The sequence below is a fragment of the Balaenoptera acutorostrata genome, chromosome 1 (assembly GCF_949987535.1).
Source record: "Balaenoptera acutorostrata chromosome 1, mBalAcu1.1, whole genome shotgun sequence".
Classification (NCBI taxonomy): Eukaryota; Metazoa; Chordata; class Mammalia; order Artiodactyla; family Balaenopteridae; genus Balaenoptera; species Balaenoptera acutorostrata.
Genome location: NC_080064.1, coordinates 81844541 through 81861723, shown reverse-complemented (window position 1 = coordinate 81861723; position 17183 = coordinate 81844541). Strand labels below are relative to the sequence as shown.

Here is a 17183-nt window from a genome sequence, read left to right as displayed (position 1 = left end):
AATATCAAGTATTGGTGAGAATGTGGAGTCATGTAAACTCTCATACAGTGATATTAGAATATAAAATGGCAGAATCATTTTGGAAAACTGTTTGGCATTATCTAGTAGAGTTGCATATATGTATACACTCTGACCCAGAAATTCTAGTCCTAGGTACATACCCATCAGAAATGCATACACATTAAAAGAGAGACATATACAAGAAAAGTTCATAACAGCATAGTTCATAATAGCCCCAAACTGGAAACAGCCTAAATGCTTATTAACATTAATAAATTGTGGTATATTTATATAATGGAATACTATGCAGCAATGAAAGAATAAACTACAACTATCTGCAACACAAATGACTCACGAACATAATGCTGCACAAAATAAATTGGATACCAAAGAACATACACTGAGTGAATCCATTTACATTCAGTTCAAAATTGGGAAAATTAATCTATGCTATTGTAGTCATTAATTTGGGAAAGAGGTAATGATTTGGAGGAGACATAGTGGGGCTTCTGGTTTACTCAAATTTCTTGGCCTGGGTAGTGATTACACTGGTGTGTTCACTTGTGATAATGCAATGAGCTGTACACTTACTATCTGAGTTACACTTCAATGAAAAAGTGGTTTTTTTCTAATATATATTAAAAAAAAATGTTTTTAACATCTTTATTGGAGTATAATTGCTTTACAATGTTGTGTTAGTTTCTGCAATGAAAAAGTTTTAGCAACAGAGAAGCAGTCAAATTTCAGGGATTACTTTTTCCTTCTTAAGGCTTATTAGCATAAAAGCAATAAAACAAGTGATATACTAAAGTTATGCAGCTTAGTGACAGAGATCAATGTTTCTCCAGGCTTCATATAAAGTTATGGATGCTGTCTAATAACCCAGTTGAAGTGATTTCAAATATAGTGTTGGGCTAGGTAACATTCTGTAGAAATATAAGAAATTTCTAAAGTTTTACTGTATTTCCACTTTCACACTCTTTAAATCTCCAAATGTGTTCTTAAATTTAGAGCCATATTTACTCAGAAAACAAACTCCTATGGTAAAAACAAGGTTATCACCTATTCCTCTTCATGCCAAATGACTTCCTTTCCCAAACTACACATCAACCAAAAATGGGTAATGGAAATATTGAAAGAACCTCATTAAATCTCAGCAGCATAACATCAGTTTCTACATATAACTATTTACATATAACTGAGTACCAATTATATGTCAGGCACTGGGATAAATGCTTTATATGCATTATCTTTAAAACTCATAAAAATTCAGTAAGGGAAGCCATTTATAATCCCATTTACAGATAAGCAATCAGACTCAAGAGACTAAGTTTTCACACAGCTAGTAAATGACAGAGCAGATAATCAAATCTATGTTACCTGAATGTGCTCTTTCCATTTTCTCCTATGTCCACTATTTCCCCAGTAAGTCTCCTTTACTAAATAATTTTCACTCATAATATTTTAAGTGAGCATGCTTGCCAAATATTATCCAGACAAATATTTTACTATTCAATTAGTAAGTCTACTCCACTGCATATAGTCCCATTGGAAATAAAACACAAAGATACACACCCTCTGTAGAAATCTGAAAGCATACATACCAACGAAGAAAAAACAAGCCTTTTCAGAGAGTCTAGATATTATATGAAGAATTAGGTTTTAAAGAAAACTTTGTCCCACAATTGTAGGCTATTTCTACATTAGAGAAAAATGTTAAATATTGATGAAAATTTCCTGGGGCAAACTTTAACTTATTTGGAAAATAATAATGTCAATACTGGAGATGGCATTTTAAACCAAAAGACTGGAAGACTAAAGAAGTCTTCTGAAAATTAAAAAAATTATTCCTTCAGTACTTTTCTTCCTGCTCCAAGATTTACTATGGTGAGTGTTCCACATGTTAGCAGTATGGAAAAATCATTATCATTAAGACATACCTCTTCTGAGTCTTGTGATTTGGTGGTTTCTTCATTCAAAACATATCGTCCTCTATAAAACTCCCTGATCCTTAGATTTAATGTTTCAGTTTCTTTTTTCAAGTTCTCATAACTTGGCAGTGGTTTAATGGCTGTATCTGAGGCTCTAAACGGTAAAGACTCATCCAAGCTGTTCTGAGATTCCTGCAAGGCAGGGGAATGACTGTCTGGGTCACAGTTCACATCATCTTCATCAAGTTCTTCTTCCTTAACCAGAGGGGCTGAAGAGGGTTTCAGACATACAGAAGCATAATTCTGGCCATACAAAAACCTCAAAGTTTCTTCTGTCTTCCACTCAATCAAAGTCTCCTTCAGCGCTTTAAGTAAGTTTGCCTTTGCAACTTCAGGGCACACCTGCACTGAACTAGAAGCTGACCTAGAAACTTGGTTCGATTTGGCAAATTTCCTCTTAAAATGCTCAGCACTTTTCTTACTTATGCCTACAAGAGTTATTTTTGAACTACTGTATTTATTTTCAGAAATTTTTGAAGCTTCTAATTTTTCTTGCGGAGACCTATTTGAAGAAATCTGAGTATTTACATTCTGTAAAGGAAGTTCACAAGCAGCAGCTTTCTCCTCACTATCTAATCTGCAATTGCCTAACTGCTCAGTGACATCTATTACTGTCTGTTCTTTGCTTTCATGTTTGGAGTTAACCTTTTGACCAGCTTTCTTCTTCATTATGCTTTTTTTGTGCAGCTGTGGCCTTATACCCGTTGCATTTGGTCTGTTTCCTTGTAGAATGGAGGAAACAAAGTCTTGCTCATTATCACTGCTACTATCACTATGAGTGCCAGAAGAACTAGATTCATCATGCTTCTCAAAATGGCCAGGACTGTCAACATCTGATGTTTTAATGGCCTTACTGCATAACTGTATTTCTTCTCCAGAAGGACCACTGTTGAGGGAAGGAAACAAAACAACTGTAACAGAAAAGCAACATGTCCCACAGTATTTATACTTTGTAACTTTCAAGGTAGAAACTTTTATTCCCTAGGCAAGGCCTTATTTATAGGCTTATATTTACCTAGGCCTATATATACACACACATACACATTTCAGAAGAAAGTTATAATTCTATAATTTCTCTACATCTTATTTATTTGATATAATTCTCTTTCCATCTTCTTCCCTTGTATTTTCTCTCCAATTATTTTAAAAGTGTTATGAGTACAGCAAAAAAAAACAACAACAACATAAAAAACAAAAACCAAACCATATACACACAAAAACAAAAACCCCACAAACCAACATTTGATAATTCCATCCTACTGAATTATTTTGATTTTTGCTTGCTCCATTTCTGTAACTGCTTTATATATCTTTTTTTTAAAAACGATTCTTTTGAAAACTTCATTATTGGTTCCTCAAAAAAAAAAAAAATGAGAGGAACTGTTTAGATTTTGAAACATAAAAATAAAAAGAGACGTTTAAGCATTTTCCAATTTTGGTTGATAGTTATGCAGAAAATTCCATTGAATGAAAAATTCAAGAAAGCCATAGCAGGAAATAAAGTTGGCAAGTCAACATTTATCAATGAAAGATACTTATACTTGAAAATCCCAGAGTTAAATCACAATGATAATAATAAGACAACAGTTTTCCCTTTGACTATGTTCCTTTAATTTTCAGATTAGGTTTATAAAAGATTAAAAAATATGAAAGAGCAGAGGCAAAGAGAGCTTTGTCTATACAAACTTGAGATAAATAAGGATAGGAGAGCAATTACCCTTAAGCAAATGCACATATAATAACTTTAAAAGATCAGGATGGCAAGGATTCTAGGTCAAGAAGCACTTGGAGGGTGGTGAAAGGGTATATGGGAACTCTCTACTTCTCACACAATTTTTCTGTAAACCTAAAACTGCTCCCCGCAAAAGCCTATTACAATTTTTAAAAATAAAATGAAATAAAATAATTCAGCAATAAACAAAAAAGCATGCTTGGGGGAAGTGTAAAAGAAGAAGAAAAACAGTTGAAAATAAGGTTGTAGATGGGAATGGAGAAAAAAGATAAGTTCATTCAGTATTTTATAACATTTTTTAGTTAGAGTCTAGCCTACATAGCCACCGTCTCTTGTATCTGAAGTAAGTACAATTTAAAAAAACTTAGAACAACTCAATTTTCATGTATACTTTCTCTTGGAATTGTATGGTAATTATATTTTTCTATACTATTTTGAAGCTGTAAGTTAAAGATTTATAGCAAATAATAAATATCTCTCACTTGTGCTCAATTCCATCTAACTAAGGTAGTGACTAATAACTAGGAAAATTTATTCTGGAAGATAAAAGGATATGTTTTGAGAGATGATCATGGTTGGGCAAGCAATACCATGAGGAAAGTTTAGAAAAAAAAAATCACAACTTGGAATTTCTATTACTGCTTTAGACACTTTCAAATAATTAAATAACTGATATATTAATGTTTTGAAATTCTATAAAACTATAAAAACCTTTCAACAAATGTAACTGGCACAATCTAGTTGACAAAGAAGCACAATATCTCAGATGGAAGCTGTGTTTGTGTCATATTTCAACAGGTTCAATTAGACTTCCTTGGTAGGAACAGCTGTACAGTAAATCATACAGATCAAACACATCATCTTACCATCACAAAAGAAAAAAAAGCTGTACAAGGCAAATATTTCTTTTTGTGGGCTAAATGGGCACTTACATAATGCATCAGCACAGGAAGTCCAAGAGTTCATATCACCTGGTTTACTCTTAATGCTTCTATTAACAAGAATACATAGAAGGTAAGTGATACTGATTCAACCATACCTTTGTCCTTCCTGTAGCAGCTGAAAATCAGGAGGTCTGTGACAAAAACACAGAAGTAAAAAATTGAAAGCAATTGATATGTCAAACACTTTCAAGTGTTTATTATAACCACTTTGGATAGAAAATATAATTAAAGGGAAATAGTTCATATAAAGATTTTTTAAAGAAAAACATTAAACTACAACATATTATAAAACTCATCCACAAGAAATACGAATTAATCTTTCTAATCCAAAATTTACTTACATTTCAGGACTAAGTTCAACTTCCACTAGCCCAATTAGGTTTTCCTTGACTAACCTGCTAAAGTAAATCTCTCCCTTCTCTAAATTCCAGAGTCATCATTGTCTGTAGAGTTAATACACATTAATCATGTGCTCTTCTATGACCTAACACAGAAATTTTATCTAAATGTCTTACTTTTCGTATGTTTAAGTCTAGTTTCTTAACTAGACTACAAGCTTGTTGAGGTCAGAGATTATTTTATTCAATATTATAATTCTCCTGTATTTCCTTTATATGGTCAATAAGACTTTTTGCCCTAATTTTGAGAAAGCAGTTGTATTGTAGCATGGATGTGAGGTATGTAGGTCAGGTGATTTAACTCTAGGAACAATTTTGCTATGCAATGCTAGAAATCACATATGGCTGGGCATTAAAAAGGGGGAGGAAAAAGCTCTTAAAAAGCGAAATACAAAGAGGAACAAATATAATAGCAAATGAATCCAAGAGGACAGGAAAACTCTGTAAAGTGCTTCTGAAGTACTCAGAAAAAGTGGCTTCTAAAGACTACAAAACATGTTAAATAAAAGTAAATATTCAAAGAACTAAATAAATGGATCAATATTCTACGTGCACTGATAGAAAGATTCAATATTGTCAAGAGGTTAGTTCTTCTCAAATTGATCTGTGATTCAATGCACTCCCAATCAAAATCCCAGCAAATTATTTTATGGATATTGACAAATTCATTCTAAAGTTTTTATGGAGAGGCAAAGATCCAAAATAGTTAACATAATATTGAAGGAGAAGGACAAAGTTGGAGAATTGACACTACCTGACTTTAAGACTTACTATAAAGCTACAGTAATCAAGACAGTGCAGTGTGGCACTGGTGAAAGAAGAGACAAAAAAGATCATTGGAACAAAATAGAGAGACCAGAATAGACCCACAGGAATACAGTCATGATCTCTGACAAAAGAACAAAGGCAACACAATGGAGAAAATATAGTCTTTTCCACAAGTGATGTTCCACATGCAAAAAAATTAATCTAGACACAGACCTTACACTCTTCACAAAAATTAACTCAAAATGGATCACAGACTTAAAAAGTAAAATGCAAAACTATAAAACTCCTAGAAGAGGGACTACCCTGGTGGTCCAGTGGTTAGGACTCCATGCTTCCACTGCAGCACTGCAGGGGACCCAGGTTTGATCCCTGGTTGGGGAACTAAGACCCTGCGTGTTGCTTGGTGTGGCCAATAAATAAATAAATAAATAAAATTTAAAAACATCAACAACAAAACACAACAACAAAACTCCTAGAAGATAATACAGGAGAAAACCTTGATGACTTTTTAGATACACACCAAAGGCATGATCCATGAAAAAAGAATTGATAAGTCAGACTTCATTAAAATTAAAAGTTTCTGTTCTGTGAAAAATACTGTCAACAGAATAAAAAGATAAGACACAGACTAGGAGAAAACATTTGCAAAACACATATCTGATAAAGGACTGTTATCGAAAATATCAAAGCACACTTAAAACTCAACAGTAAGAAAACAAGCAACTCAATTAAAAAGTGGGCCCAAGGCCTTAACAGATACCTCACCAAAGAAGATAAACAGATGGTAAATAAGCATATGAAAAGATGCTCTACAACAGCAGTCCCCAACCTTTTTGGCACCAGGAACTGGTTTCGTGGAAGTTAATTTTTCCACGGACCAGGATGGGGGGATGGTTTCGGGATGGCTCAAATGCATTACATTTATTGTGCACTTTATCTCTATTATTATTACATTGTAATATATAATAAAATACAACTCACCATAATGCAGAATCAGTGGGAGCCCTGAGCTTGTTTTCACTTGCCACTCACTGATAGGGTTTTTTGTTTTTTTGTTTTTTTTTTACTGATAGGGTTTTGATGAGTCTGCAAGCAATTGATTTATTATGGTCTCTGTGCAGTCAAACCTCTCTGCTAATGATAATCTGTACTTGCAGCCACTCCCTAGCGCTAGCATCACCGCCTCAGCTCCACCTCAGATTATCAGGCATTAGATTCTTATAAGGAGCACGTAACCTAGATCCCTTGCGTGTGTAGTTCACAGTAGGGTTCAAGCTCCTATGAGAACCTAATGCCGCTGCTGATCTGACAGGAGGCAGAGCTCAGGCGGTAATGTGAGCAATGAGGAGCGGCTGTAAATACAGACGAAGCTTCGCTCGCTCGCCCACCCGCTGCTCACCTCCTGCTGTGCAGCCCGGTTCCTAACAGGCCACGGACCAGTATTGGTCTGTGGTCCGGGGGTTGGGGACCCCTGCTCTACATAAGTCATCAGGGAAATGCAAATTAATACAACAAGATACCACTATACATCTATTAGAATAACCAAAATCCAGAACACTGACAAGATCAAAGGGTCTGAATGTTTGTGTCCCTTCACCCCCAAATCATATGTTAAATCCTAATCCAGGGCTTCCCTGGTGGTGCAGTGGTTAAGGATCCACCTGCCAATGCAGGGGACACAGGTTCCAGCCCTGGTCCAGTAAGATCCCACATGCCGTGGAGCAACGAAGCCCATGCGCCACAACTACTGAGCCTGCGCTCTAGAGCTGGTGAGCCACAACTACTGAGCCTGTGTGCCACAACTACTGAAGCCTGTGCGCCTAGAGCCCGTGCTCTGCAACAAGAGAAGCCACTGCAACGAGAAGCCTGCGCACCGCAATGAAGAGCAGCTCCCACTCACCACAACTAGAGAAAGCCGCGCGCAGCAACGAAGACCCAATGCAGCCATAAAAAAAAAAAAAAAAAAAAAAAATCCTAACCCAATGTGATACTATTAGGAGATGGGGCCTTTGGGAGGTGATTAGGTCATGAGGGCAAATATTTCCTGAATGGGATTAGTGTCTTTATAAGAGAGGCCAGAGAGATCCCTTCCCATTCTACCATGTGAGGACATAACCAGAAGTCTTCAACCCAGAAGAGGTGCTCACCCAACCATACTGGCATCCTGACCTCAGATTTAAAGCCTCTATAGCTGTGAGAAGAAATTCCTCGTTTTTAAGCTACCCAATCCATGCTATTTTGTTATAGCAGCCTGAACAGACTAAGACATGCACAAAAGACCTCACCAAAGAAGATATACAGCTGGCAAACAAGCATATGAAAAGATGCTCCACCTCATATATCATCAGAGAAATGCATATTAAAATAATAATGAGATATTACTACACACCTATTAGAACAGCCAAAATCCAGAGCACTGACACCATCAAATGTTGGTGAGGATGTGAAGCAACAGAAACTCTCACTCACTGCTGGTGGGAATGCAAAATGGTACAATCACTTTGGAAGACATCTTAGAGACGTCTTACAAAACTAAACATACTCTAACCATACAATCCAGAAATCATACGCCTTGGTATTTACCCAAAGGAATTGAAAACATGTCTATACAAAAAACTGTATGCTATGTTTACAGCAGCTCTATTCATATTTGCCAAAACTTGGAAGCAACCAAGATGTTCTTCACTAGGTAAAGGGATAAATACTATGGTACATTCAGACAATGAAATATTATTCAGTGCTAAAAAGCAATGAGATAGCAAGCTATGAAGACAGGGAGAAACTTAAATGCTTTTTACTAAGTGACAGAATCCAGTTTGAAAAGCCTACATACTATAGGACTCCAACTATATGACATTCTGGAAAAGGTAAAACTATGGTGACAGTAAAAAGATAAGGGGTTACAGAGGTTTGGGGGTAGGAGACGAATAGATGGAGCATAGAGGATTCTTAGGGCTATAAAACTACTCTGTATGACACTGTAATGGTAGATTCAAGTCATTATACATTTGTCCAAACCCAAAAGTGTACAACACTAAGAGTGAACCCTAATGTAAACCATGGATGTGGGTGGTAATGATGTGTCAATGCAGGCTCATCAATGGTAAGAAATGTACCATTTTGATGGGGGATGCTGATAATGGGGGAGGTTATGCATGTGTGTGGGCAGGGGGTTTATGGGAAATCTCTGAACCTTCCTCTCCATTTTGCTGTGAACCCAAAATTGCTCAAAAAACAAAGTCAATTGGGACTTCCCTGGTGGTGCAGTGGTTAAGACTCTGAGCTCCCAATGCAGAGGGCCTGGGTTTGATCCCTGGTCAGGGAACTAGATCCCACATGCGTGTTACAACTGAGAGTTCCCATGCCGCAACTAAGGCACCGGCGAGCCACAACTAAGGCACTGGCGAGCCACAACTAAGGCACTGGCGAGCCACAACTAAGGAGCCAGTGAGCTGCAACTAAAGAGCATGTGAGTGCAACTAAGGAGCCTGTGAGCGCAACTAAGGAGCCCACCTGCCGCAACTAAGACCCAGTGCAACCAAATAAATTAATTTAAAAAAATAATAAAAGTAAAAAACAAAGTCAATTAATAGAAAAAAATACAAGAAAATAGGTGTGCACTAAAGAGAAGCTAAGGCACTGAACATAAATCCCATTTAAAGGGCAAAATAGGGCTGTAATGAAGGTCATATTGCAAAAACCTTTGATTAAAAAAAGTCAAGTTACAAACATTAAATGCTGGAGAGGGTGTGGAGAAAAGGGAACCCTCCTGCACTGTTGGTGGGAATGTAAATTGATACAGCCACTATGGAGAACAGTATGGAGGTTCCTTAAAAAACTAAAAATAGAACTACCATATGACCCAGCAATCCCACTACTGTGCATATACCCAGAGAAAACCATAATTCAAAAAGATACATGCATCCCAGTGTTCAATGCAGCACTACTTACAATAGCCAGGACATGGAAGCAACCTAAATGTCCATCAACAGAGGAATGGATAAAGAAGATGTGGTATATATATACAATGGAATACTACTCAGCCATAAAAAGGAACGAAATTGTGTCATTTGCAGAGATGTGGATGGACCTAGAGACCGTCATACAGAGTAAGTCAGAAAGATTAAAAACAAATATCGTATATTAACGCATATATGTGGAATCTAGAAAAATGGTATAGATGATCTTATTTGCAAAGCAGAAATAGAGACACAGACGTAGAGAACAAACATATGGACACCAAGGGGGGAGAAGGGGTGGGATGATTTGGGAGATTGGGATTTATATACATACACCAGTATGTATAAAACAGATAACTAATGAGAACCTATGCACAGAGAACTCTACTCAGTGCTCTGTGGTGACCTAAATGGGAAGGAAATCCAAAAGAGAAGGGATATATGTATACATATAGCTGATTCACTTTGCTGTGCAGCAGAAATACAATATTGTAAAGCAACTATACTCCAATAAAAATTAATTAAAAAAAAAAGTCAAGCTAAATGGATAGATGGAACTAGAAGTCATTTGAGTTATTACATTTAAAGGTTACCAATCAAAAATATCAGTTCCAAGTATTTTTCTATACAATTAAACATCACAGCATCAATCATATAACTACTGCCTAGATAATCCATTCATCTTTTGTTCAGTTGCAAGCATACAAGGCACTGCAGGGAATGGATTTGTTGCCAATCCTCTCCTTAGCTATGGGAGGCATTGCTAACTGATCAAGGCATTCTTTCCCATTAAACATCTAAGTACCACACATCAGGAGGCGTACATCCCTGCTCTAGAGATTTCCCTGCAGTTCAGGAATTCCCCCAAGACCAATAATAACAAACTTAGAAGAAAAAGACAAAACAAGGCAATAGGCAGTAAGTTCCCTGACAGTAAAAATTTAATCTATTTTTTCTTCTTCCTTAGTCCTTCAGCCAATCGAGGTGTGTCCTTTCCCAATCATCCAAATTACCCTGTTTACCCTCCTTCTTCCCACTCACTAAAACTCTAGTCACAGTAGCTACCTTGGTTTGGTGTTACTCAAAACAAATGACACTGCTTGGATGGTGACTAGCCTTGACTACTCCAGGGGATATTTATAACTCCCATTAAGAGCTTTTTTAGCATACTAAATAATATGCTAACGTTTACAACAGAGTGTTTTACTGCGTGTTGACTACTTCCTCCCACTTCCATTTGTAGTTCTCTCACTCTTCCTATCCCACTTCCCCGCCCAAGTCTTCCTGGCTAAAATTATCAAGGTTCAGTACCATGCAGCTGTCTGGTATTTGGTCCTACACCAGGATCTGAGTATCACTGTAGGGAAAAAAAAATATGTGTAGACACAGTGATTCTCAATTGGATTCTTACACTAACTAAATGGCTAACCTGCAAATGCAGGGTATATTCCATCATTCAACAAATTCCTTCAAAAATAAAATTCTGAACTATTATATGTATGGACTATGTGGGGTATGTTAAGTAATACAAAGAATAGGTTCCTATTTTTAAGGACATTACAATTTAGTAGGAGGAAAGCACGTGTTCCAAGAGACTTATAAATAATAATCCTCATAAGAATGATATAGCTACTACTACCATCCCACATTACAGATAAAAAGACCAAGTACTGAAAGACTGACTAATGTGCCGAAAGTCACACAGCTAGTAAGTGGTAAAGCCAGGAATCCCAGCCAGTCAGCATGGCTCATAGGAACTACACTCTTGTATCATGAGAGAGAGATGAGCTGCTCCAGAAAATTAGAGAAGAAAGAAAAACTTCTGGCTGAGCCAATGAAGAAAAGCTTCAGATTCAGCTGGGCCTATAAAGATCAATATAGTTTGTATATAGAGGCATTTGAGGCTAATCCTATGGATTTTACTCTGAGGTTTTACTCCACAAACCTCTCTCCCTTTTTCTCTTTCCTTTCAGTAAACTACCATGCTTAAACTTAGCCCATCTCTTAAACAAACAAACACACAAAACAACCCTGTCCTTGAGCCATACAATCCCTCCCCCTTTCATCGTCAGACTTCTTTAAAGAAGTCTGCACTCATCATTTCCAATTCCGTATCTCCTATTCAGTCGTCAACCCTCTGCCTCCTGGAATCTGTATGCATTACTCTACTGAAATGGCTCTTGCTAAGATCACCAATTACCATAGGACTGCTAAATCTAAAGGATATTTTTCAGGATTTTTTTTTTCCTTTTTAAAGTACAGGAAAAAGAATTAGAATGAAAGGAGAGTTTGAAAGAGTAAGAAAATAGGAATAAACCATAAAGCAAGGCCTTGGTGAGAGGAGAACAGGAGAACAGAATTGGTAACACAGAGGTACTATATTAGCAATGAGGAGGCAGAGAAATGAGAGAGTATATGAAGAAAATAATGTTGAAGGAGCTTCTGGTGGATGCCCTCAATCATTTCAGTTAAGTAGTAGGTTATATCTACTATGAGTTGGGGGTGGGGTTCAAAGTTTAAGGAGAGGAGAAAAGGTCTGAATGTATCATAGTCATTAAGAAACAAAGAATAAACACGTGAAGACACTGTTGAGACTAGACAGAATGAACTGGAACAGGGTCACAGGAATGCAAAGAGTGCAGGCTTTGGTACCAGACAAATCTGCATTTAAATCCCAAATCTATATATATAAGCTAAGTGTTCTTGAGAGAGTCACTAAACCTCTCTAAGCCTCAGTTTCACCATCCATAAAATGGGTAATGGTACTTCCCCAGGGATGTTGTGAGGATTGAATTAAATGAGACAGCATATCGAAAGTGCTAATGATCTTATCTGAGAACTTTACCCAATAATCTTCAGCAACAGAAAAGAAGGATGACTGAAGCTTGGGAAGGGTGGACATGGTAGAAGTTAAGGGAGAAAGAATCTGGGATCGTTTGAGAGGATGATATTACAACTGCTGACAGTGGAACTCAAGAAAATGAATTTAATGAGGGTCTGCCAACCTAGAAGAATAGAGCTGAGGTAGAGACAGGAGGTCACAACGAGGTCACAAAGCACACTCAGGAGTGACAGATGTAGATGAGATAGAGGTTGTGGTCAGAGACGGGAAGCTCTTATTTCAAGATCTTGGAGGCAGAATGGTTCCAAATAAGAATGAGGTCCAAGCATGGCTGAATCAAGGGGTAATAAAAATGTAAACATTATTCTAAATCATGAATGCAATTTAAGTAGTTTTATGAGAAATCTCCAGCAATACAACTTGATAGTTTTTTAGAAAAACGCTAAGAATTAAAAGAAAATGCAATCTCTAATGAAGGGGAAAATTAGCATATATTGATTGCTTATTATATGGTAAGTGAAATTTTTTTTAAATTGTGGTAAAATATACATTACATAAAATCGACATTTAAACCATTTTTAGTTACAGTTCAGTGGTATCAAGTACATTCACACTGTTGTGCAACTATCACCATCTCCAGGACTTTTTCATCTTCCCACACTTTCTGCTACATGGTTATATATATTATTTCATTTAATCTTCACATAACTAACAACTTTATTTTTATAGATGAGGAAACTGAAGCTCTGAGGGGTTAACTGAGTTCCTAAGATCACTACACGTATCGAGTAGTAAATCTAGGATTTGAATTTAGGTCTTTCAAAGTCTAAGTTCTCTCTTTCTAACATGATGCCTCTAATTAAAGCCAGAAAAAGGAACCCCAAAAGTTGCCAGGATACCATCTTTACTTATCCCCTCCCAAAGGAATTCAATATACTTTACTATTTTCCTCTCCTTTGTTTCAGTTTTCTGACTTCACATAAAGAAAACTACGCTGAACATTGTTTCTAGATGCTTTATGAGTGCCTTTAATACTCTCTGATTCCTAATCTATAAAAGGGAGAATGGCACCTGACACTAAGATAAACCAAAATTGAGTTTAATGAGGTACTGGACAAAAGGTTCAATATAAAATTCAGTTTGTTTTTGCTATGAGCTGTTTTAGAAACAAGGCACCAAGTTACATTGCTCTTTCTTTTCTATCCTTTTTTAGATGAAATTCAAAAGCTTTTTCTTTGTTTAAAGTACCATTTCTCATCAATCTAAGTATCTTCCATTCCTTTCAACCTTTACGTGTCCTGAGACATTTAATTCAGATAAGCTCAATTTAAAAAATAAGTAACTATCTTAGTTAAAGAATACCTTCAAACTCGTTCTTCATAAACATTTTCACATTATTTTCACTAAAGTACAAATTAGATGATTAACTGTAACTTTAGCAAAGTACATCTAAAACTAGAAATAGCACGCCAAAAGACCTTGGTGTGTATCACTTAGAATATGTGTATTATATATAAACCAACAGAAGCAGCAGGCTACAATTCCCCCCTGTGGTGGGAATTTTTCAAATATGAAACACGTTAAAACCTGTTTCAGAAAGTTTTTATTCTGTCTACCAAGCAACACTATTCAGGAAGAGGTTATAGAAGTTGTTCTGCAGAGGTTTTTGGCTTCCGCACCTCTGAGATTATACTGTTTATTGCTAAGAAGCATGTGTGAAAATCCCCTACTCTGGGCCACATGATGGCGCTTTTAGCTCTGTCAGCATTAACCATTCACCCCAATTTCATCTTTTAAATCAAAATTTGATTTTAAACATTTGTCCTTCCTTCTCAGCTTTAACTCCTGATTTTTTAATGTTACAATTCAAGAAATTTCCCTCCTTCAAAGACTTGTCAGAGCCTACAGTCAACCAAACAGGATTTATAAATGTAACTATATGACTACCTAAACGAGCATACTGTCTCAGAGGAACAAAACTGTATGTGGTCTGTTTCTGGTCACCAAGTGGGTGAAAAATTTCTAACTCACAACATGAGACGCATCATACTGCGTCATGGTCAATGTTTTGTCTCTGACAGAGCATCAGGAGACATTTTGTGTAAAGCATTGCTGTTATTCATGACATTAAAGACATACTCCAGATATTTTTACCTTAATAACGAAAACGAAGGACTATAAAACCTCTAAGACCCTTTTTGACTCCAAAGCCTCAACAGAAGTATGGAGGTAGAATTCATGAATTTGTCTAAGTTTTTCTTAAATTGATTTATACGTCTTTACCAATGAGACAGTGAGTTTATTATGGTACAAAACAGTTTCTTATAAATTTATCTTATAGTAAAGTTTACTATAGGTTTTAGTATTTTAGAATCTGGTGAATAAATTTATATTAGCTTTCACAATAATGTAAGAAAAAACAAATTGAGTCAAATTGTCAAATTGAATATTCTATTTCCAAATGGTATGTAAGACCACGGTGTCCCTAAAGATGTAAACTTCAAGTTGTTCTGGACATACTATAAAATATAAAATATTCTTGGTTTTTCTTCATAATTTAAAAACTTTAATTCAATCCTTTATCAGTCTTTATCTTTTACAGACTGAAGAGTTCAAATTTATTTAGTCAGTAATTTGTATTCTAATACTGTATTCTGTACTCTTAAATGAGACAGACTTCTCTACAAGGTGGTATAAATTTCCCTAGGCTTATACTGATCATTTTAATTTTCATCATTTTTATCAATGAGACATTTCCTTACCTAGAAAACTTTCACTATAGCAGCACTGACTGACTTAGAATTGTAAAACATTAGAACTAAAGGGAACTAAGGTTAAATGCAACTTTCTACTTACAAATGAGGAAAATAAGATTCAGCGCTGGTAACAGACTTTCTTACAGTAAAACAACTAAAAATCTAAGCTAGATCCAACAAAACAGTGCTCTTAAAACTACAGATCGGGGGCTTCCCTGCTGGCACAGTGGTTAAGAATCCGCCTGCCAACGCAGGGGACATGGGTTCTATCCCTGGTCTGGGAAGATCCCACATGCCGCGGAGCAACTAAGCCCATGCGCCACAACTACTGAGCCTGCGCTCTAGAGCCCGCGAGCCACAACTACTGAGCCTGCATGCCACAACTACTGAAGCCGGTGCGCCTAGAGCTCATGCTCCACAATAAGAAGCCCGCACACTGCAATGAAGAGCATCCCCCGCTCGCCACAACTAGAGAAAGCCCACGTGCAGCAAAGAAGACCCAATGCAGCCAAACATAAAATAAATAAAATAAATTTATAAAAACAAACAAACAAAAACTACAGATCAGGACCAACCAATTAAGGGGGTTGCTACCAGCATTTCAAAAAAGCAACAGAGTAGAAAATATCAGAGGCTTTTCATGTAGTGAGGATAAAAATTGTCTCCTAAAACTTTTGCTTCAGTTCTATGTATGTGCTGGATAATGTAAAATGCATTTATTACAGTGGTCAAAAATTTTGGAAATCATTCATGGATACAGAGAACAAACAAATGTCGATGAAATAGGTGAAGGGTAGATTAAGAGGTACAAACCTCCAGTTATAAAATAAAGAAGCCATAGAGATGTAAAGTACAGCATGAGGAATATGTTCAATAATATTGTAATAACTTTGTATGCGGACAGATGGTTAATGGACTTATTGTGGTGATCATTCCATACGTATGGAAATGTCAAATCACCATGTAGTATACCTGAAACTAATATAATACTATATGTCAACTATATTTCAATTAAAGAAAGATTTTGGAAGTCATTACAATAAAATAACTGATTCTTTGAGTGAATTTTAAAATTTATTCTTATTTTTAAATTATAATAAAAATAGTAATTATATTAATAAAATTATAACTTAAAATTATGATGGTGATATAGCTTATTATTTATTACAACTCACTCTAAGCTAATAAAAATATCTGCATTAAATACTTAATGCTGCCATCCAAAAAAAAGCCATTTTTCCCCTTTAAAAGAAGATAGGTTATGAATATTATACCCCATACTATATGTGAACAGACTTTCTTTAAAATACCACATTTCTGTAGAGCTTATATGTACAATAGCTAGACAAGCTTTTTAAATGAATACTGAATTCCAGAATTCTGATCATTAGCACACATAAAAATATCAAACATTCTCTGTGAAAACACAGTGACCTCTAGTGGATTAGATAAACTGACATAATCCTTGCCCCTAAGAATTTAGAAATTAAGGTAACAAACATGATACATCCAGATATGAAAAATACTGACATGGTCATTATATACAGACAAGTATTATACATAAATAAGGGCTATAGTTACACTATGTACAATGTGACAATTGTGTATTTATAGATTACTCACTGGTTACTTCCAATCAAGAGGAATATGATGAAAGAATCCTAGCCTTGTTCAGAATCTATCACTAGCTTAAGAAATACACTTAATCTTTCTGAGTTTGTTTGATAATAAGGTTGGATTAAATTTTCTCTAAGGACCCTTTCAGTTCTTTCATTATGATCCTCTCTTTAATT

At 35.9% G+C, this 17183-nt stretch overlaps 1 protein-coding gene across 4 annotated transcripts in view; it reads right to left on the bottom strand.

Annotated features, from left to right (window-relative positions):
- The window catches only part of RPAP2 (RNA polymerase II associated protein 2), an 86282-nt gene that overhangs the window by 54899 nt on the left and 14200 nt on the right, over positions 1 to 17183 (bottom strand). For all 4 annotated transcript variants that reach the window (XR_003622215.2, XM_028163379.2, XM_057528411.1 and 1 more), the window contains 2 exons: positions 4763 to 4798; positions 1941 to 2877 (listed from right to left, as the gene is read on the bottom strand). Coding sequence is in view for 3 of the 4 variants with exons in the window: in XM_028163379.2 (XP_028019180.1) it covers positions 1941 to 2877; positions 4763 to 4798 (973 nt within the window). In the remaining variant the exon portion in view is untranslated. The remainder of the gene's footprint in view (positions 1 to 1940; positions 2878 to 4762; positions 4799 to 17183) is intronic.